General features: G+C 44.9%; 1 protein-coding gene across 1 annotated transcript; it reads right to left on the minus strand.

Moving 5' to 3' along the window:
• Window positions 1-4,608: 4,608 nt before the first annotated feature.
• On the minus strand, window positions 4,609-20,449 carry LOC136627448 (tetraspanin-36-like). Its single transcript, XM_066602558.1, has 7 exons — window positions 20,303-20,449; window positions 12,021-12,212; window positions 10,699-10,773; window positions 8,073-8,168; window positions 7,040-7,186; window positions 6,216-6,299; window positions 4,609-4,890 (listed from the first exon to the last, which is right to left on the minus strand). Exons 1-7 carry the CDS (start codon window positions 20,360-20,362, stop codon window positions 4,822-4,824), a joined length of 723 nt encoding a protein of 240 aa, XP_066458655.1. The 5' UTR covers window positions 20,363-20,449; the 3' UTR covers window positions 4,609-4,821.
• Window positions 20,450-22,563: the final 2,114 nt, after the last annotated feature.

Consider the following 22,563-nt stretch of genomic DNA (forward strand, 5'->3'; position numbering starts at 1 on the left):
TGTTGAGTTTAAAATCCATCATTCGGCCGGGCAGCTGATAGTAGGGACCGCACGCTGTGATTATCCATGGGAGCACTGATAACATTGTTTTCAACTGCAGTTCCACAACAGAACAAAGGGGTTGTATGCAGATAACAGACCGCCTGCTGTTTTTTGCATACAGCAAAAGGAGGCTCATTTACATGCAAATGAACCTAATAAGCTACTAATGGGCATTAGTGCCCATTAGCAGATTATGCAAAATGATCATTCAAACGGTCATTCTCCCTATCTTTTGGACAAATTTTGAGCGATCATCTTTGCATGTAAATGGGGCTTAAGAAGAAGATGCTTGAACAAGGCAATAGAGCACAATAATCTCGCACTGGGTCAGGCTTTTATAGTGAGCCTGATTGGAAGCATGGGCCAGAACAGGGAGGCAGGAACTAGAATACACTGGATAATGGAAAAAGGCTAGGCTCAGCAGGCAAATTTATCCAAAGGTTTGGATGGCTCAGCAGGGAGAGCTGCTGGCTGGAGTACGGGAGGGTCCATGTTCAATTCCTGACACCTATGATTACTGGAGGTAACTGCACTGTAATCACTATCACAATGTTGAGCTGATATCTTACCATTATTTAGAGATATACTAGTACTGTGAGGGGGTCACTGAGAGGCATTATTACTGTTCAAGCAGGATATTCTGTTTGATAATCTCCTCCCCTGCTTGTCTTGCCCCTTAGACGGAACATGATTGCTACCTGCTTTTCTCTACAGCTGAGGCAAACAGTGCACCTGCGCTGTCATATTCCATATAAAATGTGGGGCAAGCTGGAGTCAAATGATTGGCATATAGGATGCGTTGCTTCAACACTGCACTTGTTGGGGCCCGTGACTGTGCAGTACAAGGAGGTTAGAGGCATGAAAATTAAGTGTAAGTGGATGGTATAATGCTCACAAAAACATTGCCCCATATTTTTTGTTCCATGGGCAGCCACAGCAGACTCCCTCACCGAGAATGATGATGCATTCACTTTATACCACTATAGCGGAGGATGATTCATGTAGCTCCACAAAATGCTCCTGCACTGAGGCAGATGATCATCTGGCCAGGCTAACCTTGGGGGAGATGGCCTCTAGCCTACATCTGTCCGGTGTCCCATACACAAGCTGGTGCCCTGTGTGACAAGCCGCATATAGCCAAGGTTGACCATGACACCTTCTACCTACAGCCTGAGCTTGCCATTGTCAAATTTACAGCTTTTCCCAAAACTGAAAAAACATCTTCAAGATCCTCAACTCTAGTATGATCAAGAATTTGTTCGGAAAAATAAAAAATGTCCAGATGTTGTGCAGGTTTGATGTAAAAAGTGAGATATCACCAAAAATGCTGCATTTACTCCAAAGTTAAAGGTCCAAAATTCATTCATTATATAGCTAGCCCCCGAGTTGGCTAGTATTACCTTGGTTAGTTCTTTCTGTTTCCTGCCCTTTTTTTCCCTGTAATGATCATGTGATCTCAATTCTGACCAACTCCGATCTACTTGGGGTTAGGTGTTCATTTTGTAGTCAATTTGACAGCCTGTATAATGCTGTTGATTGGATCTACCAAAGCAGCTGTGTTGAGGGGAAACATGCACTCCTGTCACAGTTACTGATGATCACATAGGTATAATAGAGGAGATCACAGCTTATCCTTCTAACAGTACTGTTGTACCTTGTCTCCACCACAAGTATGGGTAGACACCTAGTGAAGGGCTGTATCTGTCTAGTGTACTCCCACAAGCTAGTGATTGGCTGCCTGGAGCAAGGTCCTAGCAGCGTGGGGACTGAGGTTTGTCTTGGATGCAGGGTTAGGGCTAAAGTGTTAGGCTTACATTATTAGGTGTTTACACCTAATAATGTAAGCCTAACACTTAAACTAACCCCAACCCTGCAACCAAGGTGACCCGTCCCCGTCAGCCTACCATCATCTCGTCCGACAGCTCTGGTCCCGTTTGCAGTGGCTGCAGAGGTAACCAGAGCACACATCGCTGTGCGGCAGGGAGAGGAGCATGCACCATACTGACAGCGGTCCTGGCCGCAGGGGGACTAGTAGTGGAGATAACAGTCCGGTAGAGAGAGGAGTGGGGACCCCAGTGACAGCGCTCCCGGCTGCAGGGGGACCGGGAGGCCAGATGGCAGTGCAGCAGAGGGAAGAGCGTGGAGCACATTTACAGTGGTCCCCACTGGCAGTGGGCGACACGAGTGGTGGTTTTATTCTGTATATGTGTCCTTTTTTAAGCGCTAATATGCAGTACGCAAAAAACACACATAACATGACTTATATTACACTAGACTATTATAATGGTGTGTAATACACAGCAAAATAGGACATGCTGCGTTTTTTTTTAAATGGGCATAATAGGTGTGCATGAAAAATACAGGTCTGAGTGGTCCAATGTAAATCAATGCGCTTTTAACACTGCATATTACGTGCGCAAAAAATGCGTTAAATAAGCTTATGTGAGCCCTAACCGTCATGAGGGTGGCTGACAGGGGGCTGCACTGCATGGAGGTGCCTGGAATACACAGAGGAGACCTTCACAGTGTTACGGGCAATCAGGTGAGGGGGGGGGGGCAGGCATAGCGAAGTGCGTTTTCAACAGAGTGGCACTTTAAAGGAGAAACACAGCAGCACCAGTACAGAACAACGCTGCTTTCCTCGGTCTAAAATTTCTACTTGTAAGGGCTTATTCACACGAGTTCATTCGCACAGCCATTTTTTACGCATGCAATAGGCAGTGAATCTAAGCCATTGATTTCAATGAGTCCATTCACATGAGCGGATTTTGCAAAAAAAATATGCATGTTCTATTTTTGTGTATATTGCGCACGAACATAGCGCATTCAACCAATTAAACTAATTTTACTTAATTGCCCATTGACATCAATGAGACGATGGTCGCAGGTTTTTTTTTTTTGCACACAAATAGTAAAACATCCCATTGTGCAAATACGCAGCACAAATGCCCATGTGAAGCTGGCCTAAGAACACGGAGGTCAGGGAGAAGTAATTATGGCTGTTTATTGTACATCAAGGGTTAAAGTTTTTAACTTTTTCACTTAAACTTTGCTTGTTTTGCTGGAAGAGATGGAACTTTTTCTTCTTGTATTTTAGATAAATACCAGCAATTTTTGAAACTATGCGTCATTGTTATAGTCTGAGATAAAAGATAACCAGAAATCCCAGATGCCCTTTTGTGGCTGCCATCAAGCACTGCTGTATCTTCAGATGCAGGTGGCACCACGCTGAGGAGTCAGAGGCACCATCTGCCACTTCTGCTAGCAGTGACATCTCCGCCTAGTAATGCTCATAGAAATAAGGTTTATACAGGAATAAAGTGTCAAGCAAAATGTATCGCAAACCAAGATAAACACCTGCTCAATGACCACTGGCCGGTGCAGTGCCAGTGTTGGCCAATAGGGGGCTTATGGGCAGGTTGAAGGAAAATCACGAGCAAGAAAAGGGTTCTTTCTGCTAATCAGACAGGTGAGAATGTCTACAACAGTGTTCCCCAACTCCAGGCCTTAGGACCAACAGGCCATGTTTTTTGGATATTCCATAGTAAGACCACCCGTGGCAATGTCTGGCAATAATTACATCACCTGTGCAATACTGAAAAAATGACTTGATGGTTTACCATGAGGACTGGAGTTGGGGAACACTGGTCTACAAGACCAAAATAACCTTGGTATTGCTGAACTCCGGGTCCACATGGTCCCATTTAGAAGTCCATGGAGAGACCAGTCAGTGGACTTTTGCCACCTGAACCACCATGAACCTGGCAAGGGTGGACAGCCCCTAAGTTGACACCCTGGAAGGGTATCAGGTGTTCTACATCCATGTGAAGCCGGCCTAAGCTACAGCAGGAAAGCCTTTCCGTGCGCAATATGCAGTGAATAGAACCCATTGATTTCAATAGGTTCGCTCACATGCATATATTGTGCGTGCACATTTCGGCCGTGCAAAAAAAAGTCCCCATAGTAGCCAATGGGGGTACGCAAATGCAGAGAGATGCACAAAATGCTGCATAATTGCGCTGGAATAAGCCATTTCATTTGCTGCGCAAATGAACATACCCTATGGGCAGAAAATGACAGTAAACTTAGCCGATAGGCGTTTTAAAAAAAAAAGCCTTGTTCTTAGTGTAAAAACGTTGCGAGAAGGCACACTGAATTGTGCGCATGTCTGAAGCTGGGCTTGAGGCACCAGGCCTACGAGGTACACAGGATTAAGGGTTTGTTCACACAGGCGTTAACGCATTCCAGCTGCCCAAATATGCTGGGTGACCAAAATGTACTTACGCCCACTCTGGCATGTATTTGTGTGCGCAAATGCATTGTGTCTGCACCCACAAAATTACGTTGATGTTTTGCAGGCGTCTGCATATGACATGCCACTTGCCCTCAATATTCTTGCAAAGTGTGTACCAACTTAGGTCATGCCATGTTTTTTTTTTCCTCTTCACACAATCACATTAAAAAACCCTGTGAATGAGCCCACTGAAGAAAACAAACAAAAAAAGCGGCCAGGGACTGGTACCTTGTTCATTTCTTCAATCCATAGGAAGGCAAAGTCTTGACAGGTTGTATTTTTATTACTCTTTATTTAGGAAAATGTGACAGAACCCCATAATTCATATATACATAATATAAAATAGACAGTGCTGTATATTATGAATCATCCTGTATTAGTCTAGTGTCCATGAGAATATAATTCTAGGTACTTCTCAGTATTTATCTGCAGCCTCCAGTCCTACATCATACTGACATTCTTCTGAGTCATGTTCCGGAGCAGTTCTAGAGCACCTGGTATCCTTCTCTGTCATATTTGCGTTGGATGATGCACAAGCTGATTAAAGCAAGGAGCTGTAAGAGAGTGAGCATATGCAGATTTTAGAAAATGTGAATTGGAACCCCCCCCCCCCTACCCCACCCCGATATGTGCACAAATGACTAATCCACCTCTGCACCAAAGGTGGCATCTGTAGACTGCTGGCCTGTTGTATAGCTTACTGTACTCTGGCCACTTACCAGAGTGTCAGCAGCTACATGCATGCACAGATCATCCAGATGAGTCAGACACAGCAAGAGGCCCATCGCAATTTTGGGAAGGAGGGGGGTGTCAGCCATACACCAAAGTTGCACCATAACACATTACAAGGATCAGTGTTTCAGTAGGAGCAGCATGGATAACATACAGCAGTGTAGACAGGGGAGTAGCTATATTGGATGCAGAGGTAGTTGCTACCAGGCCTTGGATGGGTTAACCAAACTCCTCTACTACATAAGACATTACATTATATATGCATTTATTTATTATTAGATTGGAGGCTTAGGAGCTTCCAATTACATTTATGAGTTTAGATTCTAGTAGCTGTGGCATCATGGATCACTACTTTTCAATCAGCTATTCCTCTACCTCAATAGACTTTTATAGGCAGCATGTAATCTGATATGTCCGTGACCTTTTCCCAACCCAGTTCTATTTCTGAGAAAGGATTTAAACAGCATTTCACAATGAGTGAACAGTTTAAGGGGATTGAAGGAAAGGAGCCCAAATGGAGAAAGCACTGTCTGACAAGATATAGTAAAGGAAATAAGACTTTGCGGTGAAACTATTGTAACTTAAGAGGCCACTGTAAGTTCATATTACAATGGTCTTTCCCAAAGCACAAACAGACTCCATAAAGGTGTCAGTACTAAAAATCCAGCCAAAACATGGATAGGTCATTGGAAACTCTGGTATTATTGTAGTGCACACAGTTTGGCTGTCTAGTACTGCCTCCACAATACACTGCAGAACATGTCCTGTAATACCCTTTCCAGAAGCCCAAGCGGCTTTTTTGACACCAGGTGAAAGTAGTTCCATGTTATATTTCTGGTGCACTGTGTGCGGTTGAGACCCTGAAGAAGCTGCTGTCCTCCCATTGAAAGTGATTTACAGCATCTGTCTTTACAGGTCAGGACTTGCTTAGTTTTCTTCATTGTGTATTACAGTTGACATTTTGGGGCATCTGAACTGAACACCTGTTTTCTATAGAGTTATTGTTTCAGCATACAATATTAATTTGTTCTGGGACCACCACTGTATGTTTAGGGACCAGTGTACAATATGAAAAGTTCAATGATCTTGTCTGCAGCCTCCATGACACTCATCACCCAGATGTTCAGTCTGCCTCTTCTACACTCACCTCAAGGACTGCAAATGCAAGTATCACCAACATGGCGAAGCCAAGTACTTCGTGTATAAGTTGCTCCAGTTTCTTTTCACAGCCCTATAATTAGATGAGGAGAGATGGACAAAGTTATCACATTTACAGCTTTACATTTTATGTGTAGACATCTTTAAGCCAATAGAGTGAATGCACAATGCCAGTCTGCTGTGACTAAAGTGTAACCACCAATACAGCCAGTCATATGACACCTCACTAATAAAAGTGACAGGCACTTTAAGAGTAATGTATACTTTTGAGTGGGACCACATATAGTGCCAGGTGTAACTAAGACCTGGCACCACTGGCTGCAGTCCTACAGCCCAATGGAAAGGGTACCACCTGCCATAAGAGCAGGGAAAGGCACCACCAGGGATCATAGCTTGAAGGCAATGCATTTGCTATACCTATTTAGCGCCCCCAGAAGTGGAAGCAGCAGGTATATATTCTTTTGAATAGCTATAGGGTGTACAAAGGAAGTTTGTGCTCTGAATGGGCTCATTGCCACATAATCAGTCACCAGTATTACAAGTGGCAGCTTCACATTCCAGAAGCCTTGACAATAGAGATGGTGTCAAGTGGAGCCAAGATACTCCACTACATGTTATAATAGAAGTTACCTTGCTTTTCCATCATAGTTTGGAGACTAGACATTTCACCTTCTGCTATGCATTGCCCTTTCCCATCTGATGGTCCACACCAGATCTAAGGGACCCCAGTCTGTCTACAGCATGGCTTAAGTCCATGACCTTATTGATGCTGGGTAGCATATTACATTTCTCAATAGACATTCACCATCCTACCTCTGTGTTGATCATGTTGAGGGCATCCAGTTTGCCTTTACAGTTGGTCTCATTCCTCTTACAACAGCTTTGTGGTACAGTATGGTTAGTCTGATAAAATGTTGCATTCGCCCAACTGGTGTAATTCAGTATTCCACAGCACTGCAACTATAGAGATACAAGAAGCTCAGAATAAAAGCTACTTATTGCATTCTCCCATATGATCAGAAAAATCAGCCGTGAAGCTGGTCTAAACATCCTTCGCATCCAACTTTTTTCATGTTCTCCACCCCGCGACTTATTTTGCGTTTGCTATATAGTTGCCAACACCAAATTGAGGATCGAACTTGACTTGGTGGGGAGGAAAGAAAAAAAAAAAAAAAAAAAAAAAAACACAGTTGGTGGAATCTTTAGCCCCATGCATACTTTTCCCCAGGGAGTAGTGCACTAGAGACTTCCAACCTGCTGGACCTCCACAAGGAGAAATACCTTCCAATATACTGTAACCCATTTCAAGTCTATATAGATCATGCAGTAAACAAAAGCCAGGTACAGCATGGCATCTACTAGTTCTCCTTCAACATTTATACTACCTAGGAAATATGCCACAACCATTCCATTCATTGACCCAAATCAAATATCCAGTAGGTTTGTACAAGTCCAGTTATACTTCCCTATACCCTCCATGTAATGAACACTAAGACAGGTGCCCATTTACCCATCCTTCACACATTCTGGGTTGTCATGTATGGCAGATGGTTAGATACAGTTGTACCTTCCCCCATGCAGTTCCATTACCATCAGGAGCACATCCCATGATTACACCAGAAGATGTGCTGCTGACCACACAATACACAGCCAACCAATGCATGTGTGCTCCATCATCTGATGGGGTGCAGGGTCATATGGTTCCATGATTGGACAGAGAACTGTTCCTACAAGTGTTCTTGCCTGACAGGGCTGTTACAGAGGCCCTTGACATAGCTACAGCATGTAAGTCCCCTGCATTATATACTATACAAAGGATGGGTTATACTCCCACTTTCTACATTACCTCCTCTTGAATGAAGTCCACAGCAGAGCTTCCGGCAGTCTTCCCATTGTATTGTTCAAACAAAAATTTCATGTTTTTCTCAACTTCTGAATCAATCTAGAAGAAAATTGTAGAATAAGATGCAATCCGTAGCTCTAGTATGGTTCATGTCCTCTTCATTGGCATTAGGATTGTGGGACCCATGGACAGTCAAAAAGCCTTATGGACTCCAGTCCTGTATAACTGAATGTCTGTCTGGCCTTTAGGATGTCAACTGGCATCATATGAGGCCACAAACATTATAAAGATATAATGCATTCATTTGAATGCAACCTTTGATAACATTTCCCACAATGGCTACCTGCAGCTTTTCTGCTTGTGGACTTTTTTTTTTTGGGGGGGGGGGGGGGGGGGCGGCATGCGCAAGTCAAACCTGGTCCAGCCCTACAGCCATCTTCCAGCATGGTACTTTGCCTAGTACCAGGAAGGAGATGGATACGACTGTCACTGCCAGGGTTGGCCACAGCATTTGAAGACAAGCTTTAGGACACTTCACCCTGGTGAAGTCTCTGGAAGGCCTACAACTTCAACGTCTGATTCTTTCGGTCTGAGATAAGTCACTGCCAGAATGGTGGCTTACCTCCCTAAACATGAACATTTATTTGAGCCAAATATTTATGTGTATGGGGGAACTGGTGGAGTGGGACAGCTGTTACTCTTAAATGAGTAGTTTGTCCAACAGTTAAGGTATATGGGCACTTTAAAGCTCCATTTACATGGAACAATGGATCAGGTAAACTATGCCCAGTAGCTCTTCCCAGTGATGCTTGCTCCTGTGCTGTTGCACAGGAGCGAGCAGCATTGGCATCGCTCAGAGTGCAGCCAGCATGGAGGTGAAGCGTTCTCCCCACCCGCCTCCATTCACTATAAACAAACAATTGTTTAGACCTGAACAGCTAGTTGTTCGCCCCATGTAAATGCATGCAGAGACTAACAATGCAGGAGCCCAGCAATCTGAACTCTGAATGATAGTTGTCCTGTGTAAATGGGCCATTAGTCTCTGCTGCCATCAGGAGACTTGCAATAGAATAATCTGTTAATGGGGTTGTGTGATGACTGTCAAGACAATCTGGTTTCTATTGGTACCATTTGAATACATATTGATCACTCATTAAGTTTTCTTGGACTCTGTAACAAGGCAGTTCTGGTATTGTGCTTGTTTTCACAACGCTTGCCCTCTGGGATAAGTCATGTGTTTCATAGATTTACAGACATGGTTGTACCAGAGTCTGAATAAGTTATTGTTTTTTTTAAATAATGGAAGTTTAAGCTTTTGTACAAAGAAAAAAAAAAGTTCTTTACTTTCTACTTTAAGTCCCCATAGGTGATTTGAATTTGAGATTGTTTGATAGCCTATATACCATATACTGCAATACTTCAGTATTGTAGTATATGGCATTTCTGCCATAGCCCTGAACACTGATTGGGGCATTTGAAGGGTTAACAGCCGCAGTCAGCATGAGCACCGTTTGAGGGCAGGCGACAGCTGTCAAAGACAGATTGCATCTGCTGGGTATGAAAGGATCAGCTTCTGCTCTGTAGGAACCCTGTGTCTGGAGGATGCAACTATACGCTCTTGTGCAACACAGGCACAGCTGTGGGGGTACTTAGCATTTCTAAACCAAGTTCCCCCTTAAACACTATACCAAAAGTGATGCTGCTCTATAGTAGTTTGTACCATTTTAGCACAATGGGTTGTATAACAGATGCCTTCGTCTGTCTCATGTAAAGTTTTAAAACGGCACAGGTGACATTGACACCCAGCTCAACTTCTGATCATTCATTACCACCCTGTAAGGTCTTCTCTATAGGACCACATGCAGGAGTTGTTGAGAATTACAGGGGTCCTGTCTAGGATCAATAGCTTTTGGGCTTTGTGCCACCATCTAAAGCAAAGACATTGCTTTGCACTTTGGGAGGGACATCAATATTATATAGGCTTCATATTTGTGTACTATATGGTGTATGTGGGCAATATTTTTTTGATTATATGGTGGTTTGGACTAAACTTACAAGGAAAACAGTCTAATAAGTGTTAAAGACTTGTTGGTAAGGCTCAAATTCCTCATAAAAACTTGGAAAGTCTACTGTAGTCATGATTCTGCTGGGTGGGATTCTTGTCATTTTGTACTATAATGGGGAAAATGCATTTGAGGTAGCAGCAGGGGACAAGAAAAAGCTCCTCCCAAGATAAAGGTAATGTGGAGTCCATGTTCTATATAATGTGGGTCATTTGCTTCCTGCAGCAACACAGCTGGAAGTGAGACAGCTCAGGACATCACATAGGGGTCTGGTCTGGTACTGCAGCTTGGGTCATTATGAAGTGAATGGGACTGAGCCTGTAGCACCAACCCAGGCCACTGTTTGATGTTGCAGGAAGCAGATGACGCTGTACAAGACAGCTAGAAGTGGGACAATCCTTTTAAGACATAACAGATGCAATATTCCCAGCATGAAACTAAGGGCATTTGGTGAAAAGTCCCTTAACCCATCACTAAATAGCCATGAGAGTTCTTCATAGCAGTAACTGCAACACTCCTTTAGTCAGTCTGCCAAAGAGGTCTCTATATATATGCATCATACCCACCTTATCCTTGTATACAAGCCCCAAGAGCAGAGTGACGACTCCAGCAGCAAATATGATGGAGATCAGGGTTATAAACTGGAAAATAAGGGGAGACATGAAGTGTAAAATATGGCATTTTGTTGTATACAAAAACTTACAAAACAGGAAGAATTGGTGATACAAGAAATCAGTCTGAAGTCTTATGGATTTATTGAAATATGAATTTGAGCATCTTTCAATTTCTTGTAGTTTCTCTGTTGCAGGCTGATGACTGCCAATATGGCCATCATAAAGCGCCAACACAGGGCTTGCCGCTTAGGGTCATCTTGCATTTTAGGGCATTTCTAAATAGGTGGATAGTGAGCCAAGTAATGGGGTGACTGATATGGGTCAGAAAATCAGACAATAGCGCTTACAGGTGACTGCTGTCCCAGGTAAACATGGGATTCGACAGGGCAAGTGAGAAGTGCTCACTTAAGAGTTGCTTGGTTTTTAGCTCACCTAAGTGAGTGACGGTTGGCCCCTGTAAACAAGCAGTCACTCGTCCAATTATGACTGCCTATCCGAATGGAGGCGAGCAGCCAGATGAAGCCTTGGGCACTCCACCTCTATTTCATGAGCGTTTGGCACTCCTGTGTGAAAGCACTGGAGCAACAGTCGCCCTGTGTAAGTACCTCTAGACCATTTACATGGGTGATAGTCACAAGTACTGTACAGTTGCAAGAAAGCTCTTGTGTGAGAAGAACCATTATTTCAACGGGTTAATTTTCCATTTGCAGGGAAAAAAATATACAAAATATGCGTTGCACTGGCATGTCATGCAATTTGCATGTGACTACAATGAGGTTCCTCCTATTTCAACTACTAGAAAAACATGCATGTGAAACCATGCGCACAATTATGTAAATCATGGGTTTGACATTCCAAATCAAGTGATGTAGGTCATAGAAACGCTGAGCTATAGTCACTCACCTGTGTATAGAGCCTTAGATCTGCTCATCTACCATACACAATCCCATAGCCATTATTATAAGTCCCTTGCTTTGAACAATCCTTTAAGAAGTTTCACCAATAAACTGAACTTTGGATGCACTACTCCTGGACCCCCCCCATTCATCAGCTGTGATCTTTGCAGAAGTATTCAATTGGCTTCTGGGACTTTACTAACGACCTATCCTTAAAAAAAAAGGGTTTATTGTTGCAGAACCAAGAGGTGGACACCCAATCCAGATTCCGCAGCAAACAATCCACCCATGTGCATTGGGCCTTAGTCAGTATGGCCCCTCATTGCATAGGGTTAGGGTTTAGATTACCGTTGTGTGTCTGGATAACAAGATACTTACACATCCAAGACCGCAGCAAGACTCCTGAATGGAAGAGAAGCAGCCCAGCAACCCAATGATGAACAGGAGCACAGCCACTGCCAGGATAATGATGGCGGGGAGCATGACATAGGCATTCTGCAGGAATTTCTCATATTGCTTGTAGGTCACAACGAGGTTTATTCCAACATATCCTAGTGCTGCCGCAGCCGCCTGGAGGAAAAAAGAAAAAGTATATGTCCATTAAAGCTATGCAAGACTCTTAAACCCATATCTACAGTGCAACATATCCAAGCCACCGCCCTGACCTAGAGCAAGTGTGTGAGAAACACTCCCTATATTGTATGCATATTGGTCCTCCTTGAGAAAGTTACTTCTAGATCACAGAATTGTATAGACCCCAAAAGAGAAAAGTCACAATTCTACTTGAACCCCTATTGCAGCCATAGCCACCTCCACTGGTTTACAGGCATTTATGCAGTTCAGTAGAGAATCCCTTAAATGCCAATCACTGGTGGTCCCAAAGATTAGAGAATGGCAATCTCAGAGCCCCCCTAATCAATGAGGAGCAAGACTGATGGTTGCTCCCATCAATGGAGTCTAATAGGAGCAACATTGATCTTGCATTATTCAAGTGCAGATTAGCAACATGTAAAGTGTGGTTCCAGTTCTGTTAAAGGGGGTTATCACAGGGAAACAAGCCCTTCAACTCTGGTAGTGTTATGGGGGATATGCTTGCTGGCACTGTAATAAGGACACAACTGGCTCTTGGAGAACTATGCTGGCAAAGTTTCCCCCCCCCAAAATACAAACACAAAAACTCAAATACCCAGTGTGACATGTCAGTATTGAGCACCACGAATACTAGGTGGCCCACCTGATCTAGTATAGGCTAACAAGTCACCATCATGTAGGCAATTAGCCTCCTTAGGTTTATGTGTCCTCAGTGTTTTGCACCTAAATCCATTCCCCTATATAGCATTGGATATGGTACAATTCCTGCTGGGAGCTGATATTTTGACCTGTCCTTGTATAAACTGGTGGAAGTTGCCTCCATTTGTATGTTTTAGGATGTATTGACATGAGCAAAGAGAATAAACATTGTAAAGCAGTGGTATGTATAGGCCAGATAGTACTGTAGGAAGGCCATAGTTACAGGGGCAGTGTAGGGGCATTAGAGATGTCAGGTCAAGCTGCTCACATGTTCCATAGGTCACGTCTTCTGTGATGCAGCAGTATAGTAAGGGTTAAATACTCATGCACATTGCTAGATTGAATACATGTTCTTGCTAGAGCCTTCAGAGAGATCACATAACTTTAGCTTTGCAGCTGTGGATTAGGAAGCAGTGATCTGCTTGTTGATTGGCTGATGGGGTAGGTTTAAAGAAAGAGTCAGGACCTGTTCCTAGGCTAGGTGGTGACTTTGTACCAGAGCGCCTTGTGAGCAGTGAGCTGCCCCAGGGCTACTGGAGAGCTGGGCTTTTCCCGGTACCATATAACACTATTCCAGGAATCGGTTGTACACTACCAAGCTGTTACTGAGGGAGGTCTGCGGATTGCCCAAGATAGCTACAATTACTGACCACAAGTGCCCAGCCATCGTTGGGAGGGAAACTTTCAGCAAGAGCTTTTAGACTGAGACAGTATCCTCCCCAAAGGTCCTGTGCTAATAATTTGGTCAGGGGATGGCAAGCACATATTTCAGTTAGCAGATTGAGTTGTTTAGGCAAAAGTTCCTGCAAGACCAAGTTACTTCAGGGAGGAGGAGACTCCCATTCTCAACCAACATCTGTTGGGCCATTTACCCCTGGCCAAGGTAAACTAACTGATAATTCTATATTATGTGCACATTAAAGGGGTTGTCCCGCTCCGAAACGGGTTGTTTTTTTTTTAACCCCCCCCCCCCCCCCCCCCGTTCGGCGCGAGACAACCCCGATGCAGGGGTTAAAAAAACAAACCGCTCAGCGCTTACCTGAATCCCGGCGGTCCGGCGTCTTCATACTTACCTGCTGAAGATGGCCGCCGGGGTCTGCTCCCTCCGTGGACCGCAGCTCTTCTGTGCGGTCCATTGCCGATTCCAGCCTCCTGATTGGCTGGAATCGGCACGTGACGGGGCGGAGCTACATGGAGCCGGCATTCTGCACGAGCGGCTCCATTGAAGAGAGCAGAAGACCCGGACTGCGCAAGCGCGGCTAATTTGGCCATCAGAGGGCGAAAATTAGTCGGCTCCATGGGAACGAGGACGCCAGCAACGGAGCAGGTAAGTAAAAAACTTTATAACTTCTGTATGGCTCATAATTAATGCACAATGTACATTACAAAGTGCATTAATATGGCCATACAGAAGTGTATAGACCCACTTGCTGCCGCGGGACAACCCCTTTAAGTTATACCATATTCATGGGTATGGACCAAGTTGCTGTATGTTATTGTCATTCAGTAAGTTTCTTCAGTTGACCCGATGTAAGCCCCTTTCCATTATACTCCACACCTGCAATCTGCTTCATAACCCCTGAACATCAGTCTGTGACAGCAAAGGGTTGTGTCTAACTAGAGCCGAAGAAAGCTATTGCCATACAGTGTCTGAGTAGAAAGCAGAAGTGACTTAAGAGGGCCTAGATAAACCCAATTGCCAAGTGTGCCATTGCCATTTGTATTCTGCACTGCCAGAAATTAGAAACTGTTGAGTTTTTGCCCAGGTGCCCAAAAATAATGGGACATCCCAGTCATCAGGTTTCAAGTGTGTCTACCTGTCCAGGCAGAGCCCCCCTCCCCCCCAGGATGCAATTACACTTGTTTCAGAAAGTGAAGAGAAACTATATTGTGGCCATAAAATATTTGTTTACACCATACGGAGGCAAGCAAGATCTCAAAGTCCAAGCTTTCCCTACGTGTCTCATCTGTTGTGGACTTTGTACATTTTACTAGTTCAACAGGGTTAGAACACAATAGCCTTTTCTTGCACCTGTAAGACTAGGCAGCCTAGAGGGGTCTCTGTGCAATCAGCACAGTCAATGGAAGCTGTCAGACCTGCAGCCCATCTGCAATGGTCATTCAGGACAGCCCATGGGTAAGCCAGGAGTTTGGGGGGAAATTGTATTCATGTCAAACAGTGAGTCATGCAGACCATCCACAGTACAGCTGTGAATGGATGCCAGTGAAGAACGCCACCTGCACACAGGGTCACCCGCCAGTCAGGGCCAGATTTCACAGGTAGAATCCGGACCTGCTGTGCCCATGAGGCCTTAGTCCCAGCTCACACCCCACCTGGAATTCAGAGGGGATGCCAGTGAGGGGAGTTTTGCAAGATAGCACTTTAGGTTTTTCCCCCTGCAGTCAGACACCACATATGATTGAATCCAGCCTGCCCTCAATACTACATTGCTAGATACTGCAGATATCTAGAAATCAGCAACCCTGCATACCTGTTGAATTCTGTATTGCGATAACTGCGGTTGTTCACCAGTGATGCGCGGTACAGATTTTTTCCCAATCTGTTTACTACACCATGGCTAGGCAATGATGCGGGTACCTGCAACCTATGCGCAACATCAGCTGCAGATGGGTTGGATGGCTGCCATTGCGATTTTGCATACCATGATCTGTATACTATTTGCAGCAGATCCTTGGTGGAGACGCCGACTGCGAATTCTGCAGTGTGAGTCAGTTTATGTGCCACCAGCCTTAGAAATACTACTTCTGCATCGCCACCTATTGGAAGGCAGAATTCCTGCAAATTAATGTCAGACTCAAGACAAGTCTTTATAACAATGACTAGGAATTGCAAACCAAGAGTCAGTCATTGTTAGAGACTTGTCTGAAGAGTCTGACATTGACTTGCAGATATGCTGCCATCCAATAGGTGGTGCTGCAGAGGTATTGTTCCATCTAACTTATTTGCACATTTCCCCAGAGGAGCATGAATGGCCTTATTAATCTCCTCCTAGGTTCTCTTTGAGGAGAGAGGATAAACTTTGACCTAGATCCTGCAGAGCACCAACATGTTCTGCAGTTCTGTACTGAGATAGGACACATGGCTCCAGTGGTGCTCTCAAAACCCATTCTATGGTCAGGATGCCAATATACATTTGGAGGGGTCCATTTTATGGTTCAGACAGCTACCCATACAGATAAGCCATCGTACAAACAATGGGTGCCGTGCTCCATGTGCTGAAGTGGGGCCCAGGAGGTTGGTCCACTGTTTAAACATTTATAGCCTGGACTAAGGTCACCAGCGGGGGCTTTTTTGGTTTATCCCTGTGGGATTCCCACGGCATAAGATCATGGAGGTATCGCATTGGCATGCACCCCAAGTCTGCCCATACTCACTAGATAGTCTCCTGAGCCCAGTGGGATTTCAGCAGGACTTAGGGACCTTTCACATGGGATGGAATAAGCTGCACTGCAATAAATGCTGCAGCTGTGGATATGGCTGCGCTCTGCAGCGCAATTCATTCTTGCATGAGACATCCCTTATGGTGCAGTCTCCATTGAGGACAGAACCAGCACTGGAGTCACAAGACAACGTGAAACTAAACAAAATACTGACCAGAGTATGCAAGCTGTCCACATGCCAACGTATTAGTTTTTCCATTAGAGGGGGGTTTTCTGGGCAGGTGCCATTTGTGATTTATGCTCAGGATAGGGCATCCATAATTGATCAGCTGTTTGGGATGCTGGCCAATCTGATCAAGTGCCTGCTGTCAGTGCCGTAATACAGGGTATGGAACGGAAGCCATTACTGCAGCCGGTGTAATGGCTGGTGCAGAACTCATTTTAAAAGAAAAAATGTCAGCTGTGCCTGTAGTTACAAGCTGTGGCCACTGCACAGGAGTCAGCAGTAGCTTCTGCTCCCACCCTATGTTTAGTGGTGCTGACAGTGGGCGGCCAGTCAGCCAGGGTCCTGAGCAGCAGACCCCAGCTGGTCAACTACTCATGGCCCATTCTCAATAGTATGTCCCTGGAAAAACCCCTATTAAGCAACTGCTCATGACCAGATGAACAAACTAGGGCTTGATTACTGAAGGTTTTGTAGATTTCTGGTACAAGTTGCAAAAAAAAAAAAAGAAGTCAAGTCAAATATGCCTTACACCACATTTCTATGTGTTTTAGACACTGACAAAAGGGGCGTGGCCTAAACTGCACTAAAAGTTTTATGCCTCATGTCCACAGGTAAGTTAATATTTAAAATCTGCAGTGTTTTTGCCGCATGCGGATCTGCGCCCCATAGGGATGCATTGGACACCTGCAGTTATTCCCGTCAGGTACGGATCCAGCAGCGTGCCGGGCACATCCGCCGGGACGAATAAAGAAGATCCGGGAAGGAAGAACTGCAGCGTCCAGAGAGGCGAGTTTATTCTTATCTTTTGGCCTCATGTCCGCGGGGCAGGAGGGACCCGCTATGGATTCTCCATGAAGAATTGGCAGCAGGCCTGATTTTCCCCGTGGACATGAGGCCTAAGGCCCAATGTCCAACTGCAGCTTTGATTTCCAGAACCCGCACGAGAGATCCACAAATCAAAGCCGCCTATAGGGATGCATTGGCATCTGCAAACAATTTAAAAGCATGCAGATGCCATTTTCTGCCAGTGTGCGGATTGCATGCTGCAGGTGAGTCGCAGGATGGCTTCCATTGAAGTCAATAGAAGCCATCATATCCACGGCACAGCCACAGCTGTCATTGTGGCTGTGCCACAGGAAAGAATGACATTCAAAAAAGAAAAAAATATGCACTGCGCATGCGTCTGGGAATGTCAGGACGCATCTGCCATGCTGAAGAAAGAAGATCCGTCTGGGGCAGAGGAGATCAGCGCAAGAGCCAGAGAGGTAAGAAAACCTTTTCTCTCCCCATGGCTGTGGGAATGCAGGGATTCAGCAGTGGAATCTGTGTTGCACTTTTGTAGATTACACAGTATTTTGAAAATTCCATGGGGAAAAAAAAAATAAATAAAATTCCATGGATAGTTTTTTTTTGTTTGTTTGTTTTTTTTTTAAATCAAAGACAAGTAAGGGCTAATGCCCTCAGTCACATTTCTGCCACACAGATATTAGAAAAGCTATTGGGTTCAATAGAACCTGTCTGCTCAGATGCGCGATTTCCACTAAAAAAAAAAAAAAATTATAGATAGTAAATTCGTGGCATGTTCTATTTACCACAGCAGAGGTCCCCATTAATATACCAATGGGACCGCAGAAAAGCGTGTGTTTTTCTGCGATCACCAGCGTAAAGCCGCAGGCATATCCCGATCTGTCCGTGGGCATGAGCCCTTAGGCTGGGTTCACACGGGGCGGATTTGCCGCGGCAAATCTACATGAGGCCGCTAATCCCGGAATAAGCCAGCCATGAGGACGAGACTTCTCAGAAATCTCGTCCACATGGGACGGCAAATCCGCTGCGGCCACGCTCTCCTCTATGGGAGCGCCAGCCGCAGCAGAAGAGCAAGCGGCCGGGCCACTTCAAAACCGCCGTGGGCTTGAAGCAGCGGTTCTCCTGGAGGAAATCTCGCAGATTTTCGCTGCGGCCAAACCGCGGGATTTCCGTCGGGAATCCGCCCCGTATGAACCCAGTCTTATACTGTGAATAAAAATTTTACATGTTTTGAGTAATTTTGGAAGATTTTTTATCCATGAATTTTAGATAAAATGCTGGTTTTATGCTGAAAGCCACAGGAGTGCCAGTTCCATTTCTATGGTGCTCCCGCATATTTGGAGGGAGGTCTACCCATGCGGTGAGCTGGTGCGGAGATGAAACATTTGGTATCATTTTTGGTTTAAACAAAGCCAACTGAAAGGTGGTCAGATTTATCATTCAGTGAGCTAATGTAGACGGTCTTGTTCTCACTGTCTTAACACTAAGGCACTACCAGCAAATAAGTCCCAAGTAGACGTCAGTGGGCCACACCAAGCATTCTTGTAGCCCCAGCCTAAGGCCAGGCTGTGGTAATCACGGTATAACGCTCCCGTGGCTTGAGGAAGGTCCATTGCGACCGAAACATTGCTGAAATTTTTGTAATGGGGAAATAAATTTTGTATTTTTCTACATTGCTGAATGCTGCCAGTCACTATTTTCTTTATCTGGATTGCACCCCCGGAGCCTTTCTGGTTTAGGCTTCCTGACTGGCGTTTGCATATCGTCTTGCCTGGCTCTATATGAGGATATATGCTGTGCTGCTGAGAACCTCCTTTTTCTATTCGGTATAACGCTCCCGTTGATTTAGATGGGCCTCGCAGACATGAACTCAGTCACGGCGGTTTCTAATGCCACAATTTGAGCGCTGTCTGTTCTACTTTAACCGCACCTCATCACCCACCACAATGATGGGGTGCGCCAAACCCCGCTGTCAGAGGCAGGAATCTGCACCCAAAAATGAAAGTAGAGTCGCAGCAGGTTGCCTGCCTCACAGTTTGGGGCAGATCTTCACATTTGAAGTAGTGTAACCCGCTATGTGTGAATGCCCCCTTATAGCATGTTTACACAAGGCGTTTTGGATTAGGTAAGAACCAAGAGCAGCGAGACCAAAAACCACATTCTATTTTACCACGTGTATCCACGACAGAGCCCATTGTTCTCCATGGTCAGGGGATTTACCTGCAGGCCAAACGCAATCACAGGGAGTGTGGGCGGCAGGTAACCACGGAATTGCTAAGCAGGAAATAAACAAGAACACACGGTACTGCGCAGGACCGCCTGGGTGCACACAGTGATGTGCGGTATAACTTAGCCACCATACAGTGTGGAAGATCACAACTGGGACCCACTGAGGGCTTTCACAAGCAGATTCTGCTTACAGCTGTGAGAGTCTAACCTTACTTGGCAGGGACATCAGTGCAGGAATATGCAACAGTCACAGACCAGAAGTCAATGTATCCATGTGAATGACCCCCAAAACTGGACAGAAGAAGCAAAGTTAAACTTGTAATATAACTGATACATAGGTCTCAAAGCAACAGGAATCCTAGCTGGATAAGATCTCCAGCCCCACTGCGATGACAAACTCATCTCAATAACAGAACCGCTGGTTCATATACATTATATAGCAGAAGTTAGTTCTTGGACAAGAGGGAATTCTCTTTGGTTGTTCAGTCGGGGGATTTACATAATCATGTAGAATTCCACTGGGTACAGGACTCTGAATGCTCAGATCATGGAAGAAGGACCCTTAATCATCTTCCTTAAACTCACCAAGTTAACACAATGTAATACTTTTACTTACAGTCATATAATTGTAATAGACTATAGAGCTGTGCCAAATGACAAACTCAGCTCTGCTATGTAGGAATATAAAACACATTGATGTACTCACCAAGAAGATTAAGCTGAGCAGGATGAGGAAAGTCTTAGACGTGAAAACCCCGAACCCCATGGTGTGACCGTACCCAGGACTGTCCACACTAGTCACTGACTGCAGCTCTGTCCTCGCCCAGCACTAATAAAGCCTGCTGCATGACTAGAAGCAATCACATGCCGCTGCGCCGCCCACTTCCCACATGTCCAAAGGATCACTTAATTCCCAATGAGCAGCACATGAACAGCCACAAATTTAGTAAAAGTGATTCATGGCCAAAGTCCTATTAACCCTTTCATGACCAGAAGGTTGTTTGCCCCCCCCCCCTCCACCTTTCAAAAACCTTAACTTTTTTTTTGTTCCACTGAGAAGTGGGGTTAAATTCAAAAAATGCAACTGCGCCATTGAGTTTTGGCTTTTGTATTTACAGCATTTAAGGTACATGTTCACTTAAGGCCGCCTGCACACGAACGGGTTGGATTCCGCATGTGGGAGACAGCAGCCGAATTCAACCATCTGTACGGCGTGCCTGTACTTAGTCTGTATGCGGATGGTACGCACGGCTTTTTTAAAATCCCTGCTTTTCCCACGCCTTCACTAGGTGATGACGCGGAATCCACAACCTTTCTGCAATGTCAATTGTGGATGGGCAGCGGGTCGGATGGCTTTCATTGACTTCAATGGAAGACATCCGCGCAAAAATAGAACATGCTGAGATTTAATTTTTCCGCCAGCAGAAATTGCAATTGCTGTCCGCTTGTGTGAGCGGATATGTGAATATTCTATTCTTGCTAATGGATGCAGAATGCCGCAGATCGTCCCTGTGGGTGTCGATTGCAGAGTCCGCAATCCGAATTCGGCTGTGTACAGCCGGCCTTTTTCTGCAGTTCAGTACAATTTTTGTTCAGAAAACTCCGCACAAAACCGCTACAGCCTTTTTTAATGCGCTGCACCACTGTGATGGGTTTGTTAAAAAATGTAAAAACACACACAAATAGAGCAGACAGTGCTCGAAAATCAAGGCGTAGAAACATTTCCGCCTTGTGTGAACATAATCCCAAGGCTTCTTATACACGTGCGATGTATCCGCGGATGCCAGGCGTTTTGTGTTAAAAACATCTCCCATTACTTCAGCACTATGTGATTCAATAGGAATCCTCGCACGATGGGCGATGTGTTCTGAGGAGCATGAAAATATAAGACATGCCACGATTTTTTACTGCACTGCATCTCTCATGTATATGACCCCATTCAAAAGAATGGGGGTTCATATTCGTGCAAGATTTGTGCGTCTCGTATGAGACAAATCTCACATGATTTTCTCGGCCGTGTGAAAGCGGCCTAATGGTTTGTTCAAATTGGCGGTTCCGATGCTGATTTTCGCTAGAAAACAGGATGAAATAGAGCCGTAAGATGCGTTATTTCGTCCTGTAAACTCCAGCAAAATGCGGGACTGCTGGCTGGAATTGAACGGACCCCATTATAGTCAGCCATGGGTGCTACTAGTGCTGATGTGAATGAGCCCTAAGCCATTTTCAATTCTGCATCAAAATCCGCAGGTAGCCTGTGAATTCGGGTGCAGAATTTTCTGCGGCTTGCTGTGAATCGTGCGGTCTATTCCTTCCCATGTAAAAGGTCCCATAGGGTGCATTTACACGGACAATATTCCTGCACTATTACTGTTTGTTGCAAGGTGCACTGAAACCGCACGGGCAAAGAACCCTTATTTTTAAGCGAAGCAGCGATTTGAGAGAAGAATTGCAAGAAATCCTATTTTTGAGTGAGACTGTGGAGGAATCGGCCATTCTCCCCTATGGGAGCTAGAAAAAATAATCGCACCATAGTCGCATGTACATATGAGCTTCATTCAAGTGCGATGCAGCTTTTCTCCCATAGGAAATGTTGGGCGATTTTCATGCATATTTTTCACCGGGGTTGAAAATTACAAGCGCAGTAATGCAGATGCGGTTTTCTTGCAAAACATGTTGCACTCACAAAAAACACACGGGTCTGCAAGTTTCTCAGAACGATATGGCATTCGCGCATGTAAAGGCACCCTAATGTATGCAAAATTATGTAACTCAGGGCATATTTGCTGCTGACTATCCACAGCTAACCTGCAGAGGCACAATCCACACCTAAGGGCTTCTTCACACGACTACGTTTGCGCAGGTATTCGCGCACGCTAAACACAAAGAATAGAACCCATTGATTTTAATGGGTCCATTTTTACAAGCGCATTTTGCACGCACGGGAAAAAAAGGAGGACCTACTCTATT

Source organism: Eleutherodactylus coqui, chromosome 5, assembly GCF_035609145.1.
Source record: "Eleutherodactylus coqui strain aEleCoq1 chromosome 5, aEleCoq1.hap1, whole genome shotgun sequence".
NCBI lineage: Eukaryota > Metazoa > Chordata > Amphibia > Anura > Eleutherodactylidae > Eleutherodactylus > Eleutherodactylus coqui.